The 22692-nt window shown below is 38.4% G+C and overlaps 1 protein-coding gene across 5 annotated transcripts in view; it reads right to left on the reverse strand.

The window, feature by feature from the left end:
* The window catches only part of GRM7 (glutamate metabotropic receptor 7), a 902298-nt gene that overhangs the window by 161473 nt on the left and 718133 nt on the right, over nucleotides 1-22692 (reverse strand). For all 5 annotated transcript variants that reach the window (XR_006385106.1, XM_044253109.1, XM_044253106.1 and 2 more), the window contains exon 8: nucleotides 9390-10325. Coding sequence is in view for 4 of the 5 variants with exons in the window: in XM_044253109.1 (XP_044109044.1) it covers nucleotides 9390-10325 (936 nt within the window). In the remaining variant the exon portion in view is untranslated. The remainder of the gene's footprint in view (nucleotides 1-9389; nucleotides 10326-22692) is intronic.

The raw sequence follows: 22692 nt of genomic DNA on the forward strand, positions 1-22692 counted from the left end.
CACCCTCCTTAGGTTTGATTAATTTTCTAGACTGCTTAACAGAACTGACTGTGACTTACAGTAACAGCAAACAGTAAGTAAACTTACTGTTTACTTACTACATTACTGGGTTTTTGGCTTGTTTTCTTTTTGTTGTTTGGTTTTGTTTTCTTTTTGTTGTTTGGTTTCTTTTTGTTATTTGATTTTTGTTGTTTGGTTTGTTGTTTGGTTTGCTTGTTTGTTTTAAAGATCCGTTTATCTATTTGAGAGAGACAGAGAGAGAGGAAACACAGGCACTCAGAGTGCAGGGAGGGGCGGAGAGAGAATCTTCAGCCCAACTCTTTGCTGACCATTGAGCCTGACATGGGGCTTGATCCCAGGATCCGAGATCATTACCTGAGCTGAAACCAAGAGTCATACATTTAACCACCCAGGTGCCCTTTGTTTGTTTGTTTTTTTTTTTTTTTTTTTAATAAAAGGATATAACTCAGAAACAGCCTGATGGGAGAGCTGCATAATGCCTAGGTATTTTCCCTAATCTCAAAGCATTCATCAACCTGGAGACTCTCCAAACCCTGTCCTCTTGGTTTTTTATGAAGCCTTCATTATAGGCATTATTGATTAAGTCACTTGTCAGTGGCAATCCATTCAACCTGCAGGTCAGGCAGTGGGACTGAAAGTTCCAACTTTCTAATAACATGGTTGGCTCTCTTGGTAACCAGTCCCTATCCTTCAGTAGGGTCCAAAAGTCACCTCATTAACATCTCTTCATAAATTCCAGGGGTTCTGTGCCAGAAGTGGAACAAAGAGCAAACATATCCTTCTTATTATAAATCACAATATCACAACTATCATGCATACCATAACTCATAAGCAAAGAGGAATCTTTTGAAACCATAAATCCAACAATGTCCCACACATCACTGCTCTAAAATTCACTGCAAAACATTTCCCCCTTCTTGACTAAAAAACAAAATCAAGAATACAGGGTCCTTCAAGAATTCACCTCTCCCTGCCTCTTCAAAGTTCATTTCTATCATTCCTCTAATCCATACTAACTCCTCTACTTTCAGCTTCCTCAAATACAGGACTATTTTACCTTCTGCGGACTCTCTTGCCTTGACCTACAAAACAGTCTTTGCTAAGGGGACCCTGGGGTGGTAGGATACAGTTCTCCTTTACTGAGCATTTACCACAGGCTATAGAGTATTTGAAGAGCTCTTATATTGTAACTCATTTGTATAATTCTAGTTTCATTACTGATACAGTTTATAGTTTCAGTACCGGCACATAGGTTTATAGGCATAAGAGCACTTAATGAATAAGTTTCAGGAAACTAGAAGAGGAGGAGAGAAGGAAGAGGGTTTCTGGCAAAGCGGTTTTTAATGGCTTTATCGATATGCAACTGATGTATGATAAACTGAACATATTTGAAGCATGAAATTTGATTAGCTTTAACATATGCATGTGTCTGTGAACCCACCACTACAATGGAGAGACTGAACACATACATCACCCTCCAAATTTCCTTGTGCTCCTTTGTAATTCTTCAGTCCCTACCCATCCCCAGCAAACAAATGATCTGCTTTCTCTCACTGGAGATTAATTTCAAAGTTAAAAATATTTTGCTATAAGTAGAATTATACAGCTAATATTCTTTTTGTCTGTATTTCTTCAGTGAGCCTAATTATGTAGGATTTAACCAAGCTGTTGGACATATCAATAATCCATTGCTTTTTACTGCAGTATTCCATTCTATGGCTAGACCACAACTTATTTATATATTCAGCTATTGATGGGAATTGGGCTGTTTCCAGTTTCTGACTATTAAAAGTAAATCTACAAAAAAAATATATATATGTGCGAATGTATGCGGGTTCATTTCTCATGGGTAGAGAGACGGGACGAACGGCTAGAGTAGTACAGAATGTGCATGCACAACATTTTAAGAACCTTCCCAACTGTTTTCCAGAGTGGTTGACTAACTTGCACATTCCCACTAGCATTATGTGAGAGTTCCTGTTGTTCCACACCCTTACCAGCACTTGTTATCGTCAGTTTTATACACACTGTACTAAGCAATTTAAAGATCTTATTTTCTCCTACACACACCTAGAAGTTGGAATGATAATACACATTGGGCAAATGGAGGAACCTAGGGCCTAAAAGGTTAAGTGACACATTCGCACCATGTACAGTGATTAGGTTCAGAGCACCACAGCATGACAGGGTATGGAGGAATTGCCCTCTAGGACCACAGGGTACCTGGGACCTGCAAAAAATACTAAGTAGAGCAGTATTATGATCTGGGCTATGGGTAACTCAGGATCCCAAACCTGGATATGGCGGCCCCTGATGCTCACCAGCAGACTGTTCCATTATGATTTCCCATGCTTTGAGAAGAGTTGTTTCTGAAAATAACAGGTGGCCTTTGATGCTCAGAGAAATGCCAAAGAACAGAGATTTGTCTGACGTCCTAGTACTATTTATAAAGGTGAGGCCTGGGTCCTTGGAACTGTATCCTTTGGAGGCTGAGATCTCAAAGTGTAAGACACTTTGGACTCTCAGGGGACACCCCATGGAGGACTGGTTCAAGACTTGCTGAGTATTTCATTTTAGCAGCAATTTCTCTTTCTTGAGCACCTCTCTGTTCAAACCTTTAATGGCAGGGCCTTTTCTTTTAATAGACTAAGCTATTTCCTTATTCTCACTCAGTTCAGTTTTACAAAGGCTCTTGAATTTTAGCTGCTGAACTAGCTCTTCTGGCTAAAGAAAGGGACTAAGATGGTGAAGACTCCAATTATCCTAGTGACGGCACTTGAAACTAGATGATACATCATGAGGGGAGTACAGGAGAGCATTATCCCAAGCCATTGACTAATACCAGACATGCAAACAGCTGGTTTCAGAGTGCTGTCTGGAGAGGAGCTCAGTTATCATCAAGGTCCCAGCAGGAAGCGGAAAGGAGATGGTTCCATATGCTTCTGTTATGAATTTGAACGGACAAAACTGAACAACAGAAGCAAGACTTCAGCCACCAGTATGCTTGCCCATCACAGCATGAGTATACAAATGACTTCAGCCTGCGCTATGCACTGGGACACTTTTCTCAATTATGTTTAGATGCAAGGTGAAGGTAAGAATTTTTGTTTTAAAAGACATTTGTATTTGTGTATGAATATGTGTATATCTATGTATCTAGAAGCAGAGTCATCAGACTGTTGGCAACAACTATATACGGCGAATGGGAGAGAATCCTTTCTCTTGCCTTTAGTGGGCAAATTAAATAGTGGGCAATTGCTACTTGTAAAATTCAAAAAAAAGAAAAAAGTATCTCTAAGCATATCTCCATTTCAGGAACAAAGCAGCATATAACACAAAAAGAAAGATAAGGCATATTATGTTCTCATATTCTTTTAATGTTCAAAATGTTCAAAGCAGCTTTCAAACCTGCTTTATCTTTTCTAGTCCCTCAGGCCTTCTTCAAACCAGCACCATCTTTTGTCCATCTATTACAAGAGCTACTTGACTTAGTTTTCTTAACTCCAGCTGCTTCACCTTTGCTCAAGTACTGTCCCTGGAATTCACATTCCAAAATACCCTGTGTTGACGTTCTTCCCACCTTTATAAACTTGTCTTGGCTTAAAGGGATAAATCCAAAGAGAGTTCTCTGAAATTTGGATTTGCTGCTTTTCACTACATCATTAACTCTTTCACAGAGCATAGGCCTCCAAAATCAAAGGGTGGCTTGGGGGGGAGGGGTGGATTGCATCTGAGGGAAGACCCTGCATAATTCAACATAAGCATGAGGGAAAATATGAGCCTGAGAAAGGAAAGCAGGTGTTTCAGTTTACTAGTTCAAGTATTTAAAATTAACTTGGTCCGTCACTTTGAAAAGATGAGATTCTTGCCAATAGTTCAATTTGGGAATGAAATGTTGGGGTTCACCCTGTTTTAAAGTTTTCCCATAAAATGCAGTTCTATTAAGTTTTATTCTTACACCCTCATATTTGCAAGAGTCAAAGTTGCATTAAGCGTAATCTGTGTCTTCAGTCTCCGTACCATGTGGCGAAATTGCCATCCCATACTTTTTGACAGTGGATGTAATTTCTCACTGGGTTATCATAGTGCTTCCTCTGCCTGCTAACTTCAGTCCACTTGTCATTTTTCCATGAAGCAAAAGTGGAGTTCCTGTTTCTGGGTGCCCATCCTGCATTCCTTGTGCAACAACTACAGGATGCCTCACACTATTCAAAGTTGGTTTAAAAATATTACTCCCATAACAATAAATCTTGGAACACCGCATTAAAAACTAATGATGTATTGTATGTATAACACAGTAAAAATTAAAAAAAAAGAAAGAGAAAATATTATTCCCAAAGAGAGCTAGGACCCCCCTTTCTGTATGGCATTGTGAAAATTTAGAAGAGATGCGTAATCAGAGACAAAATAAAGACTAATTTAAGCACACTCCCATTTCCCTATTGCTTATACTTAACCAGATTAATTTTCATGAAAGCCACCCAATGGCTTTTGCATAAGGACAACAAAGCTGAATGGGAAGAGATATCAAAGGTCATTTGTCAGTGCCCAGTATTAATCAGAAATGACACATGGATTTCAGATTTCTTCTAGTTCTGACTTATTGGTAGTGGCCTCCTAAAGACTGTGTTGATAAGGATTTTTAAAACTGCACCTGGGTTCAGGGGAAGCTCACTGTAATTGATTATCAATGTCTGCGTAGGGCATGGATTAGGAAATGTTTACTTACCTGACAAATATTTCTGATCCCTAATATCAGTCCTAGGTTGGTCTGCTTTTTGTTCAAATTCTGGGGAGCTATCTGCTACATGTGGATGATCAAAATGTTGGTTTATAATCCAATCCCCTCTAGAAATACTCCCGGGACATATTCTTCCTGTCTTCTTGCTACCTCTGGTTGCAGGGCCAATGCCTTGGTCCTGCCTTGTAAGGTCTCTGGCTACAACCTTGGAGTTAACACTTCATTCAGACCTTCTGAGTCTAGGCTTTGTCTTTGTGAATAATGGCTTTCTTATCTCCTGGTTCCTTGATGTCTGGACTTCCTAGTTGCTTGAGACGAGAGTTAATATGTTCCTAAAGGCTCTAAAACTAGAGATCAGGAAATATTTAAATGATATATTTTGTAGATTAGGAAGAAAATGCTCAGGTAGTTTTAAGAAGCATGCTTGGTTTGCACTGATAAACTTCCAGCATGCTTGTTACAAAATCCAGCATTCTATGGCCATCCTATTGCCCTATTGAACCAGTCAGGAGGAGCAGATACAGAATATTTCTATTGATGGCTGCATAGTATTCCATTGTGTATATATACCACACCTTCTTTATCCTTTCATCTGTTGATGGACATCTAGGTTCTTTCCATAGTTTGGCTATTGTGGACATTGCTGCTATAAACATTCGGGTGCACGTGCCCCTTTGGATCACTACGTTTGTATCTTTAGGGTAAATACCCAGTAGTGCAATTGCTGGGTCATAGGGCAGTTCTATTTTCAACATTTTGAGGAACCTCCATGCCGTTTTCCAGAGTGGTTGCACCAGCTTGCATTCCCACCAACAGTGTAGGAGGGTTCCCCTTTCTCCACATCCTCGCCGGCATCTGTCATTTCCTGACTTGTTGATTTTAGCCATTCTGACTGGTGTGAGGTGATATCTCATTGTGGTTTTGATTTGTATTTCCCTGATGCTGAGTGATATGGAGCACTTTTTTATGTGTCTGTTGGCCATCTGGATGTCTTCTTTGCAGAAACGTCTGTTCATGTCCTCTGCCCATTTCTTGATTGGATTATTGTTCTTTGGGTGTTGAAAACAAGTTCCAATGGGGATTATCAGAGACACAAGTTTGAGAACCATGGGGTTAAGAACCCTGAGCTGGTTCAGAGATTGCTAATAGTAACCTTATTTCTGTCATCTAGTGAAATAATTCAGTAAAAAACAAAGCATTTGATTATTTAAGTGTTGTAACCCATGCTGTTCTACTCAGCTGTGTGCAGAAGATGGACTGTGGGTGGCATTATAGAAGACACACACTCCTTCCGTATGCAACTACTCTTTTTTCGTATTTTCCTCCAAGCAGAAAATGCCTCAATCCTTTACTTTCTCCTGTTCTCATCAACCTCCTACCTAAACAAACACATACAGACAGATGGGAAGACCTCTGAGACCCTCCAACTCCTCTCATGTTCTATCAAGGTCTACTTTGTCTTTACTTTGTCTTTGCAGAGCTAAGGGGTGTAGAGCTTGTCTCCTCATCCATGTGTAAAAAAAAAAAAAGATACACTGGTTTACCTAGAAAGTTCTGACAACAACTGGCTAAAAAAATCTGGATAATCATAGTGTCTTCAGGGTTTCTCAGATCTTGGGAAGGTAGCTTATGTCCTTCCTACCTGAAGCATGCTCTTTTCCAGGTTGCATGCAAAAAAGATAGATAAGCCACAAACCAAGCCTTTGTGTTCTTGGAAAGTAATCTAGTCCTCTAACAGCTCTTACTGGTATATAGCCATGGGACATTACCACACTTCACTAGACCAGCTAACTCCAACCTTGCTATTACTCAACTCTTTGCAGTGTTTCCTTGAATCATTTCAGTCATCTAAATAGAATTCCTAAAATCAAGGATTGTTCTCTTATGGCTAATGTTTACCTCTTCCATCCCTGACCATGTTGCATGATCCCCATTCTAAAAATCACAGGATTAGTAACAATAAAACAAGATAACTGTAATCTCCTGCATCCTTCACAAAAGCAAAAATATACTGAGGGTTGATGTTTCACAACAAAACAAACATTTCTCATCCTTTATGCTGTGCTAACAAACTCAAGTGGTAAGAAGTTTCACAAAGATATCCCTAGCATAATCAGAATGGAACTCAATTTCCTAAGACAGTAAATAGTTATTACTGAACTCACTGCCTAATCTTTTTTTTTCCTCTTACAATGGAATTCTTCCACTTAAAACACTCAAATTGTTTGATCTAAACAAAAATGTAAGGGCTGTGATTCTGAATATTGCTAGCTTGGCAATGATGCCTTTTTCTGTTATCTCTGTTGCATTTGGCAATTTGCCACTTTCCACAATTTAAATTCCATGGTTTCATGTACAAAAACTATTTTTAACTTACCACTCATGCTTCTGTAGCCATATGCCTATCTTTAAGATGTGTGAATTTCCATATAAAATTTACTGTTCCCATTTGGCAATTTAGTACCTTTAATTGTGCCAATCAACCACCTAAAACATCATAACCTACTGAGGATATATGAAGAAAAAATACATTTCTTCTCAATCTAGGATACCAAGCACACTACTTAAAGACAACTTAATTTTTCCTGCGGTTCAGTTCTACCAGCTCAAAGCCTTGTAGAACAAGTGGAATCACTGAATTCAATTCCTGAAACCTGGTATCATTTTCAGGTTTTTAAGCAAGTCAATTATACACTTAACCTTACTGAAAAGATTCATAGTCATGACTAGAAATGACAAATGAAATGGTAGACCCTTGCAGTGTCAAATATCATTACACCAAGGCCCATCTTTAAGACAGCTGCAGATGTTCCTGTCTTTTAAATCCCCCAAGAATAAATTTATAAGAAAAGGATTTAATGTTTTTAGCCTGTTACATAAGCAATTGTGTTTGTTTTAATAAAAAAATTATTATCTTCATAGGCTTTGATGATACACATCATTTCCCATAAAAAGTTCAATGGTTATCAACTTACCAGCATACATTTGGGAAATTCTTTTTCTTTTCTCTCTATTGCATTTCACTACCCTAACTCATATTTTACTATTCCCCTGGCCCAGGGATAGATGGAAGTAATAAAATGCAATTCAAGTTGGTTTCACAGATAGTAAACATGCATTATGAATTTGAAACATACTGTTGGAAACATACTATGCTCTTGAACATATATTTTAGAACTTCCTCATAGACACTTTATGACTAAAACCATATCTGGAACCACTCACTGTCCTTGGTTGCAGAATTCTTTGTGGTTTTATAACATATGCATTTAAAAAAAAAAGAAAAAAAGAAACAAACAAGCCCCCCAAACCCACACAGTCCAAACTGATATCTTCTGAATCAAACAGTTTAGGTGAAATATATCTCCTCTAGTGGAACACCAAATGTCATTAATTATAGGATTCTATGAGAATCGAAGTAACAAAGAAAAATTCAGATTCGACTAATTCCTAGAGGCACAGATTAGTGAATTTGTAGAGATACCTACTTCAGTCCTTGCTTTCTTCATGCAGGGCACTAAGTCCTTGATTGTTTTATGGACTTCTCGAAAGTAACATGGAATCAGGCTAGACTCCCTGTGTTCTAACTTCTAATCAAGCCATAAGTGTACTCTCTCTGATACAGCACACCAGTTAGGGCTCTAGGTCTTGGTTCTGGTTTCAGTTGTACTGCCCTGCCAAAGCTGACTTCACTGAATGAAGGACAATGTATCTTATTAAGACCAACATATTAAAACTGCCTAATTTGCATATCTACAAAACCATATCCAGGTGAGTATAAAAGTCAGATGTGTATGAACCTCATCTAGATTCAACGCTTTAGTTTTGCCTAATTTGCATGCCTGTCAAATCCACAGCTAGACATGCATTCATAGCTTTAGGATTCAACACATTAGGGCTGCCTAACTTACAGTTTCATACAAATGCATAACTCTATGTGGAGAACATGTATACTAACTATATCTGGGACAACACATTAAGGCTCACTAATTCTGAACTTCCATCACTTGACAACACTTGCTCTACTATATACTGTCCCTCCCACTGCTAGAAAGTTGAACCTCTGGTAACTCTCTGAATCATTTGATGCGATTAATGTATATCTAGTTTTAGGGAGCTGAGGGTGGAATGACAACCAAAACTTCCCTATATTCATCTATTATACACATACATTTGAAAATATTCAAATGGACAACTCATACATGGTGTTGCTCACACACTAGATCCAATCCACAGTGACAGCCTAGATGGTCACTAAGAGAGAGAGGGAGCTAGTAATCACCATCCCTATCCTAATAAAGGACTGTGGCCTTTTTCTTTTATCCTAAGGAGAGGGTGTGTCGAATGCATTGGAAGGTTTAATTTGGACAGATCACACAATTTTATACTGGATAATCTCTCGCTACGATGAGTAGTTCTATCATAAATTAACATAAAAAATTTACCTTTGGTTGGTTTCCAGTGAAATAAACATGGCACAGTTCCCTGCAGTTTTTAGATTTCTATAGAATTGATGCCTAGTAATTCAGGATATAAAAGTTCTCGTTCTATATAATCAATTTGGTTCCAGTATTTACAAAAACAAACATATTCCGAAATGAACAGGGTGGTGTGCATTTTCACTTACCTTTTCCGCTGACTGTGCAGTGCCAAAAAAAATGGGAATGAAGGCAAGCCACACTATACATGTCGTGTACATAGTGAATCCAATGGGTTTGGCTTCATTAAAATTCTCTGGGACACCCCGAGTCTTGATGGCATACACAGTACATGTGACCATGAGAAGAATGCTATATCCCAAGGAGCAAATGATTTGGAGATCTGTAATGTCACATTTGAGAACTCCCCTGGCCTGCTCAGGGTTCATTGTCTTATGTTCATCATAGTCTATGATGATGTTGGGTGGGTCAACACCAAACCAAATGAAAACACCTAGAAGCTGAACTGATATTAAACTGGAAGTGATGGCCAGCTGTGATGTCGGGCTTATGAGTCTGGGAGCTGTAACTGATTTCTTGCCCTGCTCAAATATGCGATAAATCCGATTGGTTTTTGTCAAGAGGGCTGCATAACTGATGCACATACCCAAGCCCAAGAAAACTCTCCGGAAAGAACACACTGCCACATCGGGTTTGGCTATCATCAGGAAAGTGATAATGTAGCAAAGAAAGATGCCAGTCAACAAAACGTAGCTCAGTTCCCGCCCAGATGCCCGGACGATGGGCGTGTCATTGTAGCGGATGAAAGTGGCCATGACAAAGATGGTGGCGATGATTCCCAACATTGCTAGGAAGACAGGGATTACAGCCCAGGGGGAATGCCATTCTAGTTTGATGATGGGGATATCCTGGCAGCCAGTTCGGTTTTCATTGGGCCTCTGGTCGTAGGGACAATGTTGGCATGTCATCTCATCAAACTGGTACTGGTAGCCGTCGCAAGGCTCACAGGTCCAGCAGCATGGAGTTCCCTTCTGTGTCTTCTTTCTTTGCCCAGGCTTGCATGGCAGTGTGCACACTGAGGGGGGGATCTCCCGGACTCCTTTACCCCACTGCATGTCCTCTATCTGCAGCATAAGAAATGAGAAGGGGTAACTGGCAGATTAGTTCAGAGAAAAGGAAAAGAATGGAATATAAGTGATAGCAGAAGCATTTGAGACTTGACAACATTAAGGGACTACCCCCCCGTCCCCACAGTCAGTATGAACTACAACTAAGATTTGACCCCAACTATTCCACCCCGGAATCCTTACTTCTCACCACTATGGAGTGTGCCAAACCTGCCTGATTCTAAGAATTCCCTGTGGAAACTATTAAAAGTACAAATCCCCTGTTCCTACCCTAGCCCTGCCAAATAAGAATATGCTAAAAATAAAAATAAGTAAAAAGACCTTGGGCTCTTCAACAAATGCCCAGAGGAGTCTTATGATAAATCACAATAAAAATCTTAAGTAATGCAAAAGTTACACACATCTCCCTTATTAGCTGCTTTAAAAAAATGTTTTAAAATTATTTTGAATGATATTGCAATGTTGACCACCTTCCCTAAAATTCTGTAGACATCACTGCCATTGTCAAAGAGAATTTTCAAGGAAAATTCAGTCTCGTCTATTATATATCACACAGGATCAACAAGGTTCATTACTGAAGGCTGTAATGGTAGTTGACTATATCTAAGTGATTAGGAGGCATTTGATTAAAAAAAAAAACTTTGGTCTAGAAACTTTTTTTTTAAATGATTTTATTTATTTCTTTGACAGAGATAAAGAGGGAGAGAAACTGAGAGACAGTGCACAAGCAGGGGGAACAGCAGGTAGGGGGAGAAGGAGAAGCAGGCTCCAGGCTGATCAGGGAGCCTGAAATGGAACTTGATCCCAGGACCCTGGGATCATGACCTGAGCTGAAGGTAGATGCTTCACTGACTGAGCCACCCAGGCATCCCCTGGAAATCCTTCAATATTGGTCATGTACCTATTTGGAGATGAAATTTAAAACTAAAAACTATATCCTAGAGGAGGATGAATGTGGATTTACTTAATCACAATAGTGGTCTTCTGGAGGGGAATTCATAGTCAACAGTGTTCTGAGAAATAATACCATTAGAAACAAAGAAAAAGTACTACTGGGTTGAAGTTTCATTGTACCAGAGGTCTCTCATTTGCCAGCACAGCGTCTAATCTTCCTCCTCCCTGACATCAGTTCCTCAGATCTATTTTCTATGTGCTTGTTGTAAGATGCAACTTACAGGGAAGCCCTGTTGCAGGGGGTAGGAGGGAGTGGGAAGTTTGCTCCCATGACCCAGTCTTCACCAATTTAGTGTACTGCACTGGTTCTCAAGCTCAAGCATTCCTCAAGATCACTAGGAGGACAATTTATCACCCAGTGGGCTGGCCTCCACAGCAGGATCTTTTGATTGTTTGGGTATGGGAGGGGGTCTGAGAGTATATATTTGTAACAAAATCTTAGGTGATGTTGCTGGCGGTTCTCTAGGGACCACACTTTGTCAAAAGCAAATATGTTCCAACCTCCTAGCCATGGAATATGGGTCAGGGACAGGATCATTATAGAATGGAAAGGAATTTAATTTTACTTTTACTAAGATAAATAAAAATATATATATTTTTTTGTTGGACTGGCAGTTTCTAGGATGTAATGATACCTGTACTCATGGTTTTAAGAAGGAAGAAGTTTATAAGAGAAAGAAGTCAATGCAAAGGGAAGGATTACTGAAAAAGAGAAAGAGAATAGAAAAATTACTGATTAGACTGTTTGAGTTACTTGATGTAGCCATGCCATGATTCCCTAGACCTCATCCCTATGCAAGCCAGTAAATTCTGCTATACTGAAACATGTTAAGTGGCTTTTCTGTTACTCACAACAGTCCTGAAAAACGTATGTACTAAATAAATATGTTGAGTATCTACTAGTTGCAAAAGCTGTGCTGAGTCAGCAAATTAATTTACAGAATAAATTCCAATGACCAAATTTAACTGATATTTCCCATAACTTTTTAACACAGTTGGGCCAAAAAATAGGTTAGGAAAATACTGGAAAACCTGAGGCTTTTAAAAAATGCATAATTTGGGGGCACCTGGGTGGCTCAGTAGGTTAAAAATGCATAATTTGGGGTGCCTGGGTGGCTCAGTGGGTTGAGCCGCTGCCTTCGGCTCGGGTCATGATCTCAGGGTCCTGGGATGGAGTCCCGCATCGGGCTCTCTGCTCAGCGGGGAGCCTGCTTCCCTCTCTCTCTCTCTGCTTGCCTCTCCATCTACTTGTGATTTCTCTCTGTCAAATAAATAAATAAAATCTTTAAAAAATGCATAATTTTAAGAGATAAGGGGGAAAGAAAATGAATTCATTGTTCTTAGAAGTTTAGTGTCATATTAAAACAGGATGTAATATATAGCAGGATATGATACTTCCATCAAAACTTGAATGGGAGCTATATTCACAATCTAAATCAAATGCAGGTAACTATGAAAAAAACAGCTCATGGATAAATTTCATAAAATTTCATAAAATATTTCATGAAATATAAAATATTTCATAAAATATCATAAAATACCATAACCATCTATGGCTGAATTTAAACTGTAAGCAGACACCCAAGAATCTTCAGATGACTCGTGTGAACTCATTTGCCTGAACGCAAAGCCCAAGTCAGCACTAATAAATCTTACTAAATATTAAACATAATCATCTCTTTCTCAACATCATCATTTTTGAGGCAGTAAGTCACTGGCAACCATCCCAAAGTCATAAAATTAAGGAAATAATTTGTAATAAGAGAGAAAGAGATATGCATTAACTTTACAAATGTCAAGTTGCAGTAAGTTGGAATCTAAAAAACTGCTATCATTAATACAAATGTTCCCAAATGTCAAATTAAAAGGTCTTACTCGTGTTTAATAAGAAAGATTAAGCAAAAACAAACAAACAAAACAAAACAAAATAAAAACAAAACTAAAAAACCCCTCTATAAATAAATTTCATTAGCTAAACTTGAGATTGCCTGATTCTAACACTAGTAGATAGTAATATACCATATGATTACACTTGATCTATGGGAATAGAAGTAGGGCTTATACAAAGATAAAAACAAATTATCATTATCTGTAATATTTTATAGCCAATTTTAAATGTTGCTAGCTCACTATTTTTCCCCACTTGGAATAAAATAAAATGCCCAGCAATGATGAATTGCGTTCGTTTCCCCCTTAACTTATACAAATATATACAAGAGCTGTAACTACAAACATTTCATTGACTGATTACTTAATTTGTTTTCAATTTTCATTTAAAGTACATCTCAACTCAGTTTAATTGTATACATTACAGCAATAAAGTTGCCTTTTGCACCAAATGAACAAAAGTCTAATTTACTTGCTTTGCCAACAAAAATCATTATTGAAAATATACTGTGTTCAATGAAGTCACCAACTAACCTTTAAAAGTTCTAGTAAGTGAGAATTTTTTTTAAAGTGATACTTTGATTTGTGTGTATTTATACCCAATCACACAACCTCAGTGGCTTGTTTCGTAAGAAGAAAGAGTCAGCTGCAAATGCCCATAGGTACTTATTGAAGGTAGAATAATCATTTAGGACTATGACAACTGAAGTATAATGTCAATTTACTTTGCCAGAGGGTAGTAGGAATGCAAATTTCAATTTCATTTTGAATGCTGCAACAAAGCCATGTTTCAGTTATGCATACTTGGAAAGCAAAAATTAAGGTGCTGAAAGATTAAAAAAAAGGGCTAGGATGTTAACTACTATTTTCTTTAGAAGATAGAGTTCTAAATTCTCTGTAAGAATGGATTTTCTTCTGGATGCCAGTGTGTATGGGTATTGAATACTGGATCTGCTCAGTAGCTGGCTCATGGGGAAGAGATGTTGAAATCCTAGCTGTTAGCAAGAGAAGAGACCCTTATTGACAGAACTATCAATTAACACCATGGGTGGCACATGTATTATATGGATAGGTAGATCAATGACTTAGGAAAGAGATAATATAGAGTTCTAGCCAATGCAAGCAAAAACAAGCCTGATGTAGTGTCCTAGGAAAGTGTTCTTCACTCTTAAAAGAGACACAAAGAAGAGATATACTGTCTTTAGCCTCTGAACTTTGATGTGTATAAATGTGATGTATGGAGCTGCAGCAGCCATTTTTTAGCCATAAAGAGACAAGTTACGGGAAGAAGCCAATATACTGAGGATAGGGGAAAAAATAGATAAAAAAGAATTTGTGTCTTTGATGTTGAAATAACTTTTTTTTTAATTAAATTGATTTATTTATTTTCAGAAAAACAGTATTCATTATTTTTTTGATGTTGAAATAACTTTTAGGCCCAAGATGGAGCCACCCCTTCCCAGGTGACATGTCAGAAAACCAAACTTGAATAGGCTGTGTGTCCCTATAAACAGGTTTTACTTGACCAGACACAGAGTGTATCCATTCAGCTGGTCCCCAAATGCCAACTCTGAAACAACCCCAAAAGAGACTGACTATATGGTCCCAGCCAATCAGATATTTTCTGTTTGTCTTTTGTTTGTTTATTCTTTATCCTGTAAAAAGTTTTCTGTCTTCCACCCCATTTTGTGGTTCTTTGCAAGGAGACTGCCTAGTTCATGATGTGTTAAAATTCGTTTGTATCATCTAAATTATCTTCATTAATCATTCTTTAAGAGCGTCATGATGATATCACCAAATTAACAAACACATGTACCACTGTACCCCTGCATTTTGAACACGAAATGATAAACTTTCCTTAGTTGATGACCAGTATTTCCCCGATAGTCTACTACTTGCAATGAAACATTGTAACAAATACACTTTTTCTTACTTCAGCATCTGGTATGTGAAGACCTTCTGACTGTAGGCAATTAGCCAATAATTCAAATTCCAACAGGGAGAGTAGATAGCCCCAGAAGGAAAACGGATTTTCAAAGCACATATGATCAGACACATGTGTCTTGTCTCTGGGGGATGCTCCTAAAAAAAGTGGTACAGCCCTAGACTCTGACCACAAGCTGTGACTCCATTGCTTCTGGCTCAGAGAGAAACAATGAAAAACACCTGTCAGCTAAAGTTCTCTAGCACATGTGACTAGCAAAGATTGGGGTCTGGCTCTAGTAGAGAGTTAGCTGCTCCATAGGGAATGTGCAGACCTTATAATCACTGGAATTTTAAAATAAAACCAAATTAGTTGCTGTCTTACTGCCAAATACAGAACTCAAACAGAGATAGAATTTTTATAAACACTGTTTGGTGTATCATTTTTATCTAGAAGAGATCTGTTCTTTTCCCTACATAGACATTTTCTATCTGAAAGAAATTTTTGTTACTTCAGGGATATTTTCTTTAGTGAAATTCCATTTGCATGTTTCCAAAGCTTACTCTGTAGACCAAACTGGCTGGGGCTTTTATTGCATAATTCTCTACAATATTATTTTCTTACTTATTAAAACCCTAATAGAATGAACTAATTTAAAAAGAGCTTTCTTATTAAAATACCATTTGTTCATTAAAATACATTTGTTCTGTCTAATTTATGAAAAAGGCTTTTTTTAGGAAACATGCAAAGGAATGTTGAATTTTTGATACTACAAAAGAGCTAGGTTTTCGTTCTAGGTGGAGAGGGTGGAGTGGGCAATGTGGAGGGGCCACCAAGAGCTTCACAAGGAATTCTGTAGCAGCACTCAATGACTTCCTTTTTATTTTCTTTCTTTTTTTCTTTCTTCCTTTCTTTTATAAGACTGAGCCTCTATTTTTAAGCCTTAGGCAGCATGACTAGACTATGAAACAGAATTTCAGGGCTGCTATTTTATAATAAAAACACTTACTAATTTAGATTCTACCTCTTCAAACTTTAATTATAAGAATCACTTTTTTTTTTCAATGTACTCTAGGAAGAATGCTAGGAATGGCTTTTTACTATGGTAGACCCTGGGCATTCATGGAGGAACCCAGAGCTTAATCTCACCACGAAGCCCCTGGAGATCCAAGATGTAGATAAACTGATGCTGGTATAGCCTTTAGTTTAAATTAAGCCAGTGGTTCCCAAACTTGCCTGCACATGTGAATCATTGGGGGAGCCTCTAAAATTTTCAAATAGGCATCAGTGTGTTTTAAAGCTTCTTAGGGGGCGCCTGGGTGGCTCAGTGGGTTAAGCCGCTGCCTTCGGCTCAGGTCATGATCTCAGGGTCCTGGGATCGAGTCCCGCATCGGGCTCTCTGCTCAGCGGGGAGCCTGCTTCTTCCTCTCTCCCTGCCTGCCTCTCTGCCTACTTGTGATCTCTCTCTGTCAAATAAATAAATAAAATTAAAAAAAAAATAAAGCTTCTTAGGTGAAATGTAGACAAGTTTGGGAACTACTGAATTATACTCTTTTAAGGGGCTAGGGTTACAAAGAAAATCTTTGCATTTTTTAAAGAAGCTACTGATCACAGAGATGTACTTCCCTGGACTTATGATGCAGTATCTCATTAAAAGTCTGAATGGGTGACAGGAAATGCTCAGTGATACTCTGTTATGATTTAATGGGAAAGTATGAAGTTGTAATGAAGTTATAGATTTGCATAGTCAGTAAAGTCTCCAGACTTAAATTTCATAATGTCATTGGCCAAACAACTTAAAATGCCTATAGCAGCAGAACATATGAAATAAATAAGTGACGTGGATAGGAGTAATACAATTTTGCCCCTAAAACAACCAAGTCTAAAGGAACAAAATACAATTCTGCATACTTATAAATAAGTGTCAAATTATACATCAAGAACAGACTTCATAAAAGTTCAGTCTAAATGATCTACATTCACTGTTTCAATGCCTGCATTTCCCTCGAATACAAAGCAATGGGGTGGGTGCTTATTTTTAAATGTATATAATTAAAACCTCCCAAATTAATTGAACGGTTTGCTCCTCAAGTCAATCTAGGTTCTCATTTTTCAATGCCACTCCTCTATATCTCTAACTAGAAGGAATGACTATACTTGGTTTCAGCACTTCCTTTCCCCACCCCCCAACAGCTTCATGTGAACCTTCTGATTCTTTATAAGATTGATGCCTTTCAAAAGATATCATGTACTCTGAGGGCCAAACAATGCACATCTGCTGATGTTAGCTAGCTGTCACTTTCTGAAACCATGCTGTCACTGGAGGAGCCATCTCCTTAAAATGTACATGCTAACTACAAATGACCATTTACCTACTCTTCCTCTGGGGATACAACTCCTTAAAAGATGCTTACAAATCAAAGATAGATATTTCATCTTGTTCTAATTACCGAAAACTTTTGGAAGCACTTTTTCTTAACAGCACGATTGAACAATCATTAGTAATGTGAATGTATGCATGTGGCTGCCTCAAAAATAGCTCCAATTCTAAAGTCATGAGGGACGCCTCAGGGTCTCAGTTGGCTAGGCATCTGCCTTTGGCTCAGGTCATGCTGGGATTGTCCCACATCAGGCTCCTTGCTCAATGGGGATCCTGCTTCTCTCTTTCCCTCTGCTGCTCTCCCTGCTTGTGTTCTCTCATGCTCTCTCTCCTTCTCACACACAAATAAATAAATAATCTTAAAAACAAACAAACAAACAAAAACTAAAGTCATGATCTGCTCAGGGACTGGCAATCTACTGCCCATGGTTGCTGACTGCCTGTTTTGCAAATAGCGGCTGGATCAGAACATCATAGCACTTGTTCGTTTAAGTTTTGTCTCAGGCCAATTTTATGTTACAGCCGCAGAAGCTGAGTATCTGTGGATGCATGGGCCACAAAGCCTAAACTATTTACTTTCTGGCCCTTTATAGAACATATTGACTGATTCGGATCCAAAGAAAACAGAAGGACAAAGCCCTAACATGGCAACCTTATCCGCCTATACACCACAAGTTTTGTCATCTGTCACATCTTTCCTTCCCTTTGGCCCCCCATATTTAAGTTACCAACAACTCATGTAGGTTTTACTTCTTGAAATTATTTAAGAGTTAATTATTTCATATAACAAACTATATATTAAATACAGGCATACCTTGATTTGTTATTCTTCCTTTTATGTCCCTTAGCAGGTATTGTACTTTTCAAATTGAAAGCTTGTGGCAACCTTACACTAAGCAAGTCTGTGGGTGACATTTTTCCAACAGCATTTTTCTTTCTTCCTTTCTTTCTTTCTTTCTTTCTTTCTTTCTTTCTTTCTTTCTTTCTTCTTTCTTTTTTAATTTATTTGACAGTGAGAAAGAACTAGCATGAGCAGGGGGAACAGCAGGCAGAGGGAGAGGGAGAAGCCGACTTCCCACTGAGCAGGGAGCCTGATGTGGGGCTTGATTCCAGGACCCTGAGATCATGACCTGAGCTGAAGGCATATGTTCAACCAGTTGAACCACTCAGGTGCCCCCGCAACAGCATTTTTCACTTCATGTCTCTGTATCATATTTTGGTAATTCTCACAATATTTTGAATTTTTGAATATTTTGAATTGTTATAATTATCTGTGATCCTTGATCTTTGATGCTACTATTGTAATTGTTCTGGGGGTGCCATCAAGCAGTCCTATATAAAATGGTGAATGGGTTATTTAATTGATAATTTATTTAATAAATAAATTTTGTTTGTTCTGGCTACCACAGCAGCCAGGTGTTTCCCCATCTTTCTTCGTCTCCTCCAGCCTCCCTATTCCCTAAGACACAACAATACTGAAATTAAGGTAATCAGTAACCCTACAATGGCCTCTAAGTGTTCAAGTGAAAGGAAATTTAATGGAGCAAACTTCATTATTGTTTTATTTTAAGAAACTGCCACAGCCATCCCAGCCTTCAGCAACCACGACCATGATCAATCAGCAGCCACTGACATTAAGGCAAGGCCCTCTACCAGCAAAAAAAAAAAAAAATATATATATATATATATATATATATATATATATATATATATATAATTAAATTTTTAAAAAATATTTAAAAAATTACAACTCAATGAACAATCATGCTTAACATTTTAAAATTTTTTAAATTTAAATTCAATTTAGTTAACATCTACTGTATTATTAGGTTCAGGAGTAGAATTTAGTGATTCATCAGTTGTATATAACACCCAGTGTTCATTATATCCAGTGCCCTCCTTAATGCCCATCACCCAGTTACCCCATCCCCCCACCCACCTCCCCTCCAGCAACCCTCAGTTTGTTTCCTATAGTTAAGACTCTCTTACGGATTGCTTCCCTCTCTGGTTTTACCTTAGTTTATTTTTCCTTCCCTTCCCCTATGTTCACTGTTACTTAAATTCCACATATGAGAGAAATCATACGGTATTTGTCTTTCTCTATTTTATTTCACTTAGCATAACACCCTTTACTTCCATCCATATCGTTGCAATTGGTAAGATTTCATTCTTTTTGATGGCTGAATAATATTCCTGTGTGTGTGTGTGTGTGTGTGTGTGTGCACGTGTGTGTGTGTGTGTGTGTGTGTTTGAGAGAGAGACATTTTCTTTATCAATTCAGCCGTCGAAGAAGAATATCTGGGCTCTTTCCATATTTGGGCTGTTAAAAACATTGCTGATGCTTAACATTTTTTAGCAATAAAGAATTTTTTAATTAAGGTATGTACCATTGTTTAAGACACAGTGCTATATCACACACTTAACAGACTACAGTTTAGTGTGAACATAACTTTCATATGCACTGGGGAACCAGAAAGTTCATCTGACAATCTTTATTATGGTATTTGCTTTTTTGTAGTGTTTGGAACCAAACCCACACTACCTCTGAGGTATGCCTGCAAACTCATTGGGTGTGATATCCTGTTTTAGTTGTTGGGAACAAAACAGAAAAAAAAAAAAGTGCTTTAGAAAAATGAATCCTACTTTCTCATCTTTGCTACCACACCTCCTCTGCAAAATCTTCCTGTGGAGTTTCCCCACCTCCCTTTCCTCCTAGCCCCTTCCTAATTCCATTAGCTGCACTAAAGCCAGAAGGATCCTTTAACATGCAGATTTGATCATGTCACCTTTAGGCTTAAGCTCTTCAGCAACATCTTGTCACAAAACATCCTAGATGATCCTGTACAATCCAGCAGGGACACACATCAACTGACTTAGCTGAGTTCCATGAAGTTTCCATGATGGTTACTACCCTACAGTGAGTATGGGGCTACAATATGCTGTTCTATGATTCTATTCTTTAGTTCACTGACTTCTTTTTTTTTTATTTATTTTTTATTTTCAGCATAACAGTATTCATTATTTTTGCACCACACCCAGTGCTCCATGCAATCCGTGCCCTCTATAATACCCACCACCTGGTACCCTGACCTCCCATCCCCCACCCCTTCAAAACCCTCAAATTGTTTTTCAGAGTCCATAGTCTCTCATGGTTCACCTCCCCTTCCAATTTCCCCCAACTCCCTTCTCCTCTCTATCTCCTCATGTCCAGAAATCAGTGGCTTTCTTATACACTAATAATGAAAATACAGAAAGGGAAATTCGAGAATCGATTCCATTTACTATAGCACCAAAAACCATAAGATACCTGGGAATAAACCTAACCAAAGAGGTAAAGGATCTGTACTCGAGGAACTACAGAACACTCATGAAAGAAATTGAAGAAGACACAAATAGATGGAAGACCATCCATTTGGAAAAGAAAAGAAAAAGTCATTTTAGGCCCCTGGCCATCTTGTGATTTCTCCCTAATCAGCACTACTTGCCCAAAGCACATTTCTTGTAGAACTTCCTGGGATATGTTGAAATTGCAGAATAGACCCCAGTAGATAATGATTTTAAGGGAACAACTGAATGTTAGAATAGCCACTATTAGGCTAGGAGATAACCTAATTATATCAGGGACAATCAATCAGTGGTAAAAGTCCCAATGCTGCTGGCTCAAAAGTAAAGACTGACCTGACGCACATTCTTGAATTATCTTTGTAAGATTTAAGCCCCTTTGAGCACTCAAATATGGAACCAACTAAAGCTAGAGGATGATGATGCTGACTGTTGCTGGACCTTATGACCTTGACTTGGACTCTGTTACCTTAAGATGACTTTTGCCCCAATTCCATGCTGAACTGCCTATCGTGTAAGCACCCTTAGTTTAAAACTTCCCCAGTATTGTTGTTCAGGGAGACACTGCTTTGGGAAAGATCTCCAGTGTTCCCCCTTACTTGTTGCATGCTCAGCGTGTCCCAGTTTCAGGTAACAAATGTTCTCTGAATACTACCTTCTGTTAATAAGCTTAGCTACAGCTCAAAATAGAAAGAACACAATCTGGGAAGTCAGACGTTCCTGGATTCAGAGACAGACCTCATCACCTTCAGACATGATACCCATAGGCAAATAGAAAATCCAAGTGTCTATTTGCCAAGCTTATCGGTTATGAAGACTAAGTGAGATAATGTGTCTAAGGAATTATCATGGTGCCTGACACACCACAGCTGCCTGAATAGTTATCATTAGAATATTTTATGGCTTCAGTGAGCAAGAACCTTCCAATGGCCATTGTCAATTCTCACCAAACTCTTGAGCACTGATTCTTCCACTAGAATATGAGCAGCAATTTATGCCACAGGGGCATTTCAGACTCTCTGTGTCAAAAACCGAACATATCATTTTCCTTCCTCATCTTGATTTTACCCATACCGTCTGACTTGTGTTGGAATAGCAGAGTACTCGTGTGAGTGTTAGACTCAGAGGGACATGTGATCAAATCCTAAGGGAAATCTTGGCTAGGTCATTTATGTTCTCTGAACTTTTTTTTTTTTAAATCTGAATTTTAGACAGTAAGAATACCTCCTGGACTTACCAAGAAAATTAATGATCTGTGACACACATCGTTTTACAACATGGTAAAAGCTACATGAGTTATGTCTATTCAAATAATTATTACTGACAATACTGTTCATTTTTGATACCCTCTCCATCTTGCTCCCCTCAAAAAATTACAGTTGCAAAGTTTGTTCTAGTCTTCTGTAAACCCCTTTTGTCTCTGTCCTCAAAGAGGAGGAACTATTATAATTATCATTACTATGTACTCTTAATGGCTTTCTCTGACTTTAGGTCTTCCCTTTCATTTCTTACTCTTTTCCTCTGGCATTCCTTTTCACAATAGTCACAATCTGCAATGAAACATGTATGTGTTTGCTTCTTTGCCTCACTCCCCGTGAAGAGAGCACATCGGAGTTGTTTCCTTATCTTCTTTAGAAGGAACCTGCACTTCAAAGGTTGGCTCGGAAAGACTATTTGCCATGTCAAGGCCAGAATGCCCTCTTGGAAGTGAGTACAGGGCTACTGCAGCCTAGATTCAAGTCCACTGCCCACCTGGTGCCAGTGCAGATGCCTCATCATTGAGTCCTTCCCTAATCTGACCTTCCTCTCCAGCCTCATCTGCATTCACCACCCCAACATCTTAAGTTACTCTTCTAGCAAAGGGCAGTACTTGTTTC

This window comes from Neovison vison, chromosome 6 (genome assembly GCF_020171115.1).
Source record: "Neovison vison isolate M4711 chromosome 6, ASM_NN_V1, whole genome shotgun sequence".
Taxonomy (NCBI): domain Eukaryota; kingdom Metazoa; phylum Chordata; class Mammalia; order Carnivora; family Mustelidae; genus Neogale; species Neogale vison.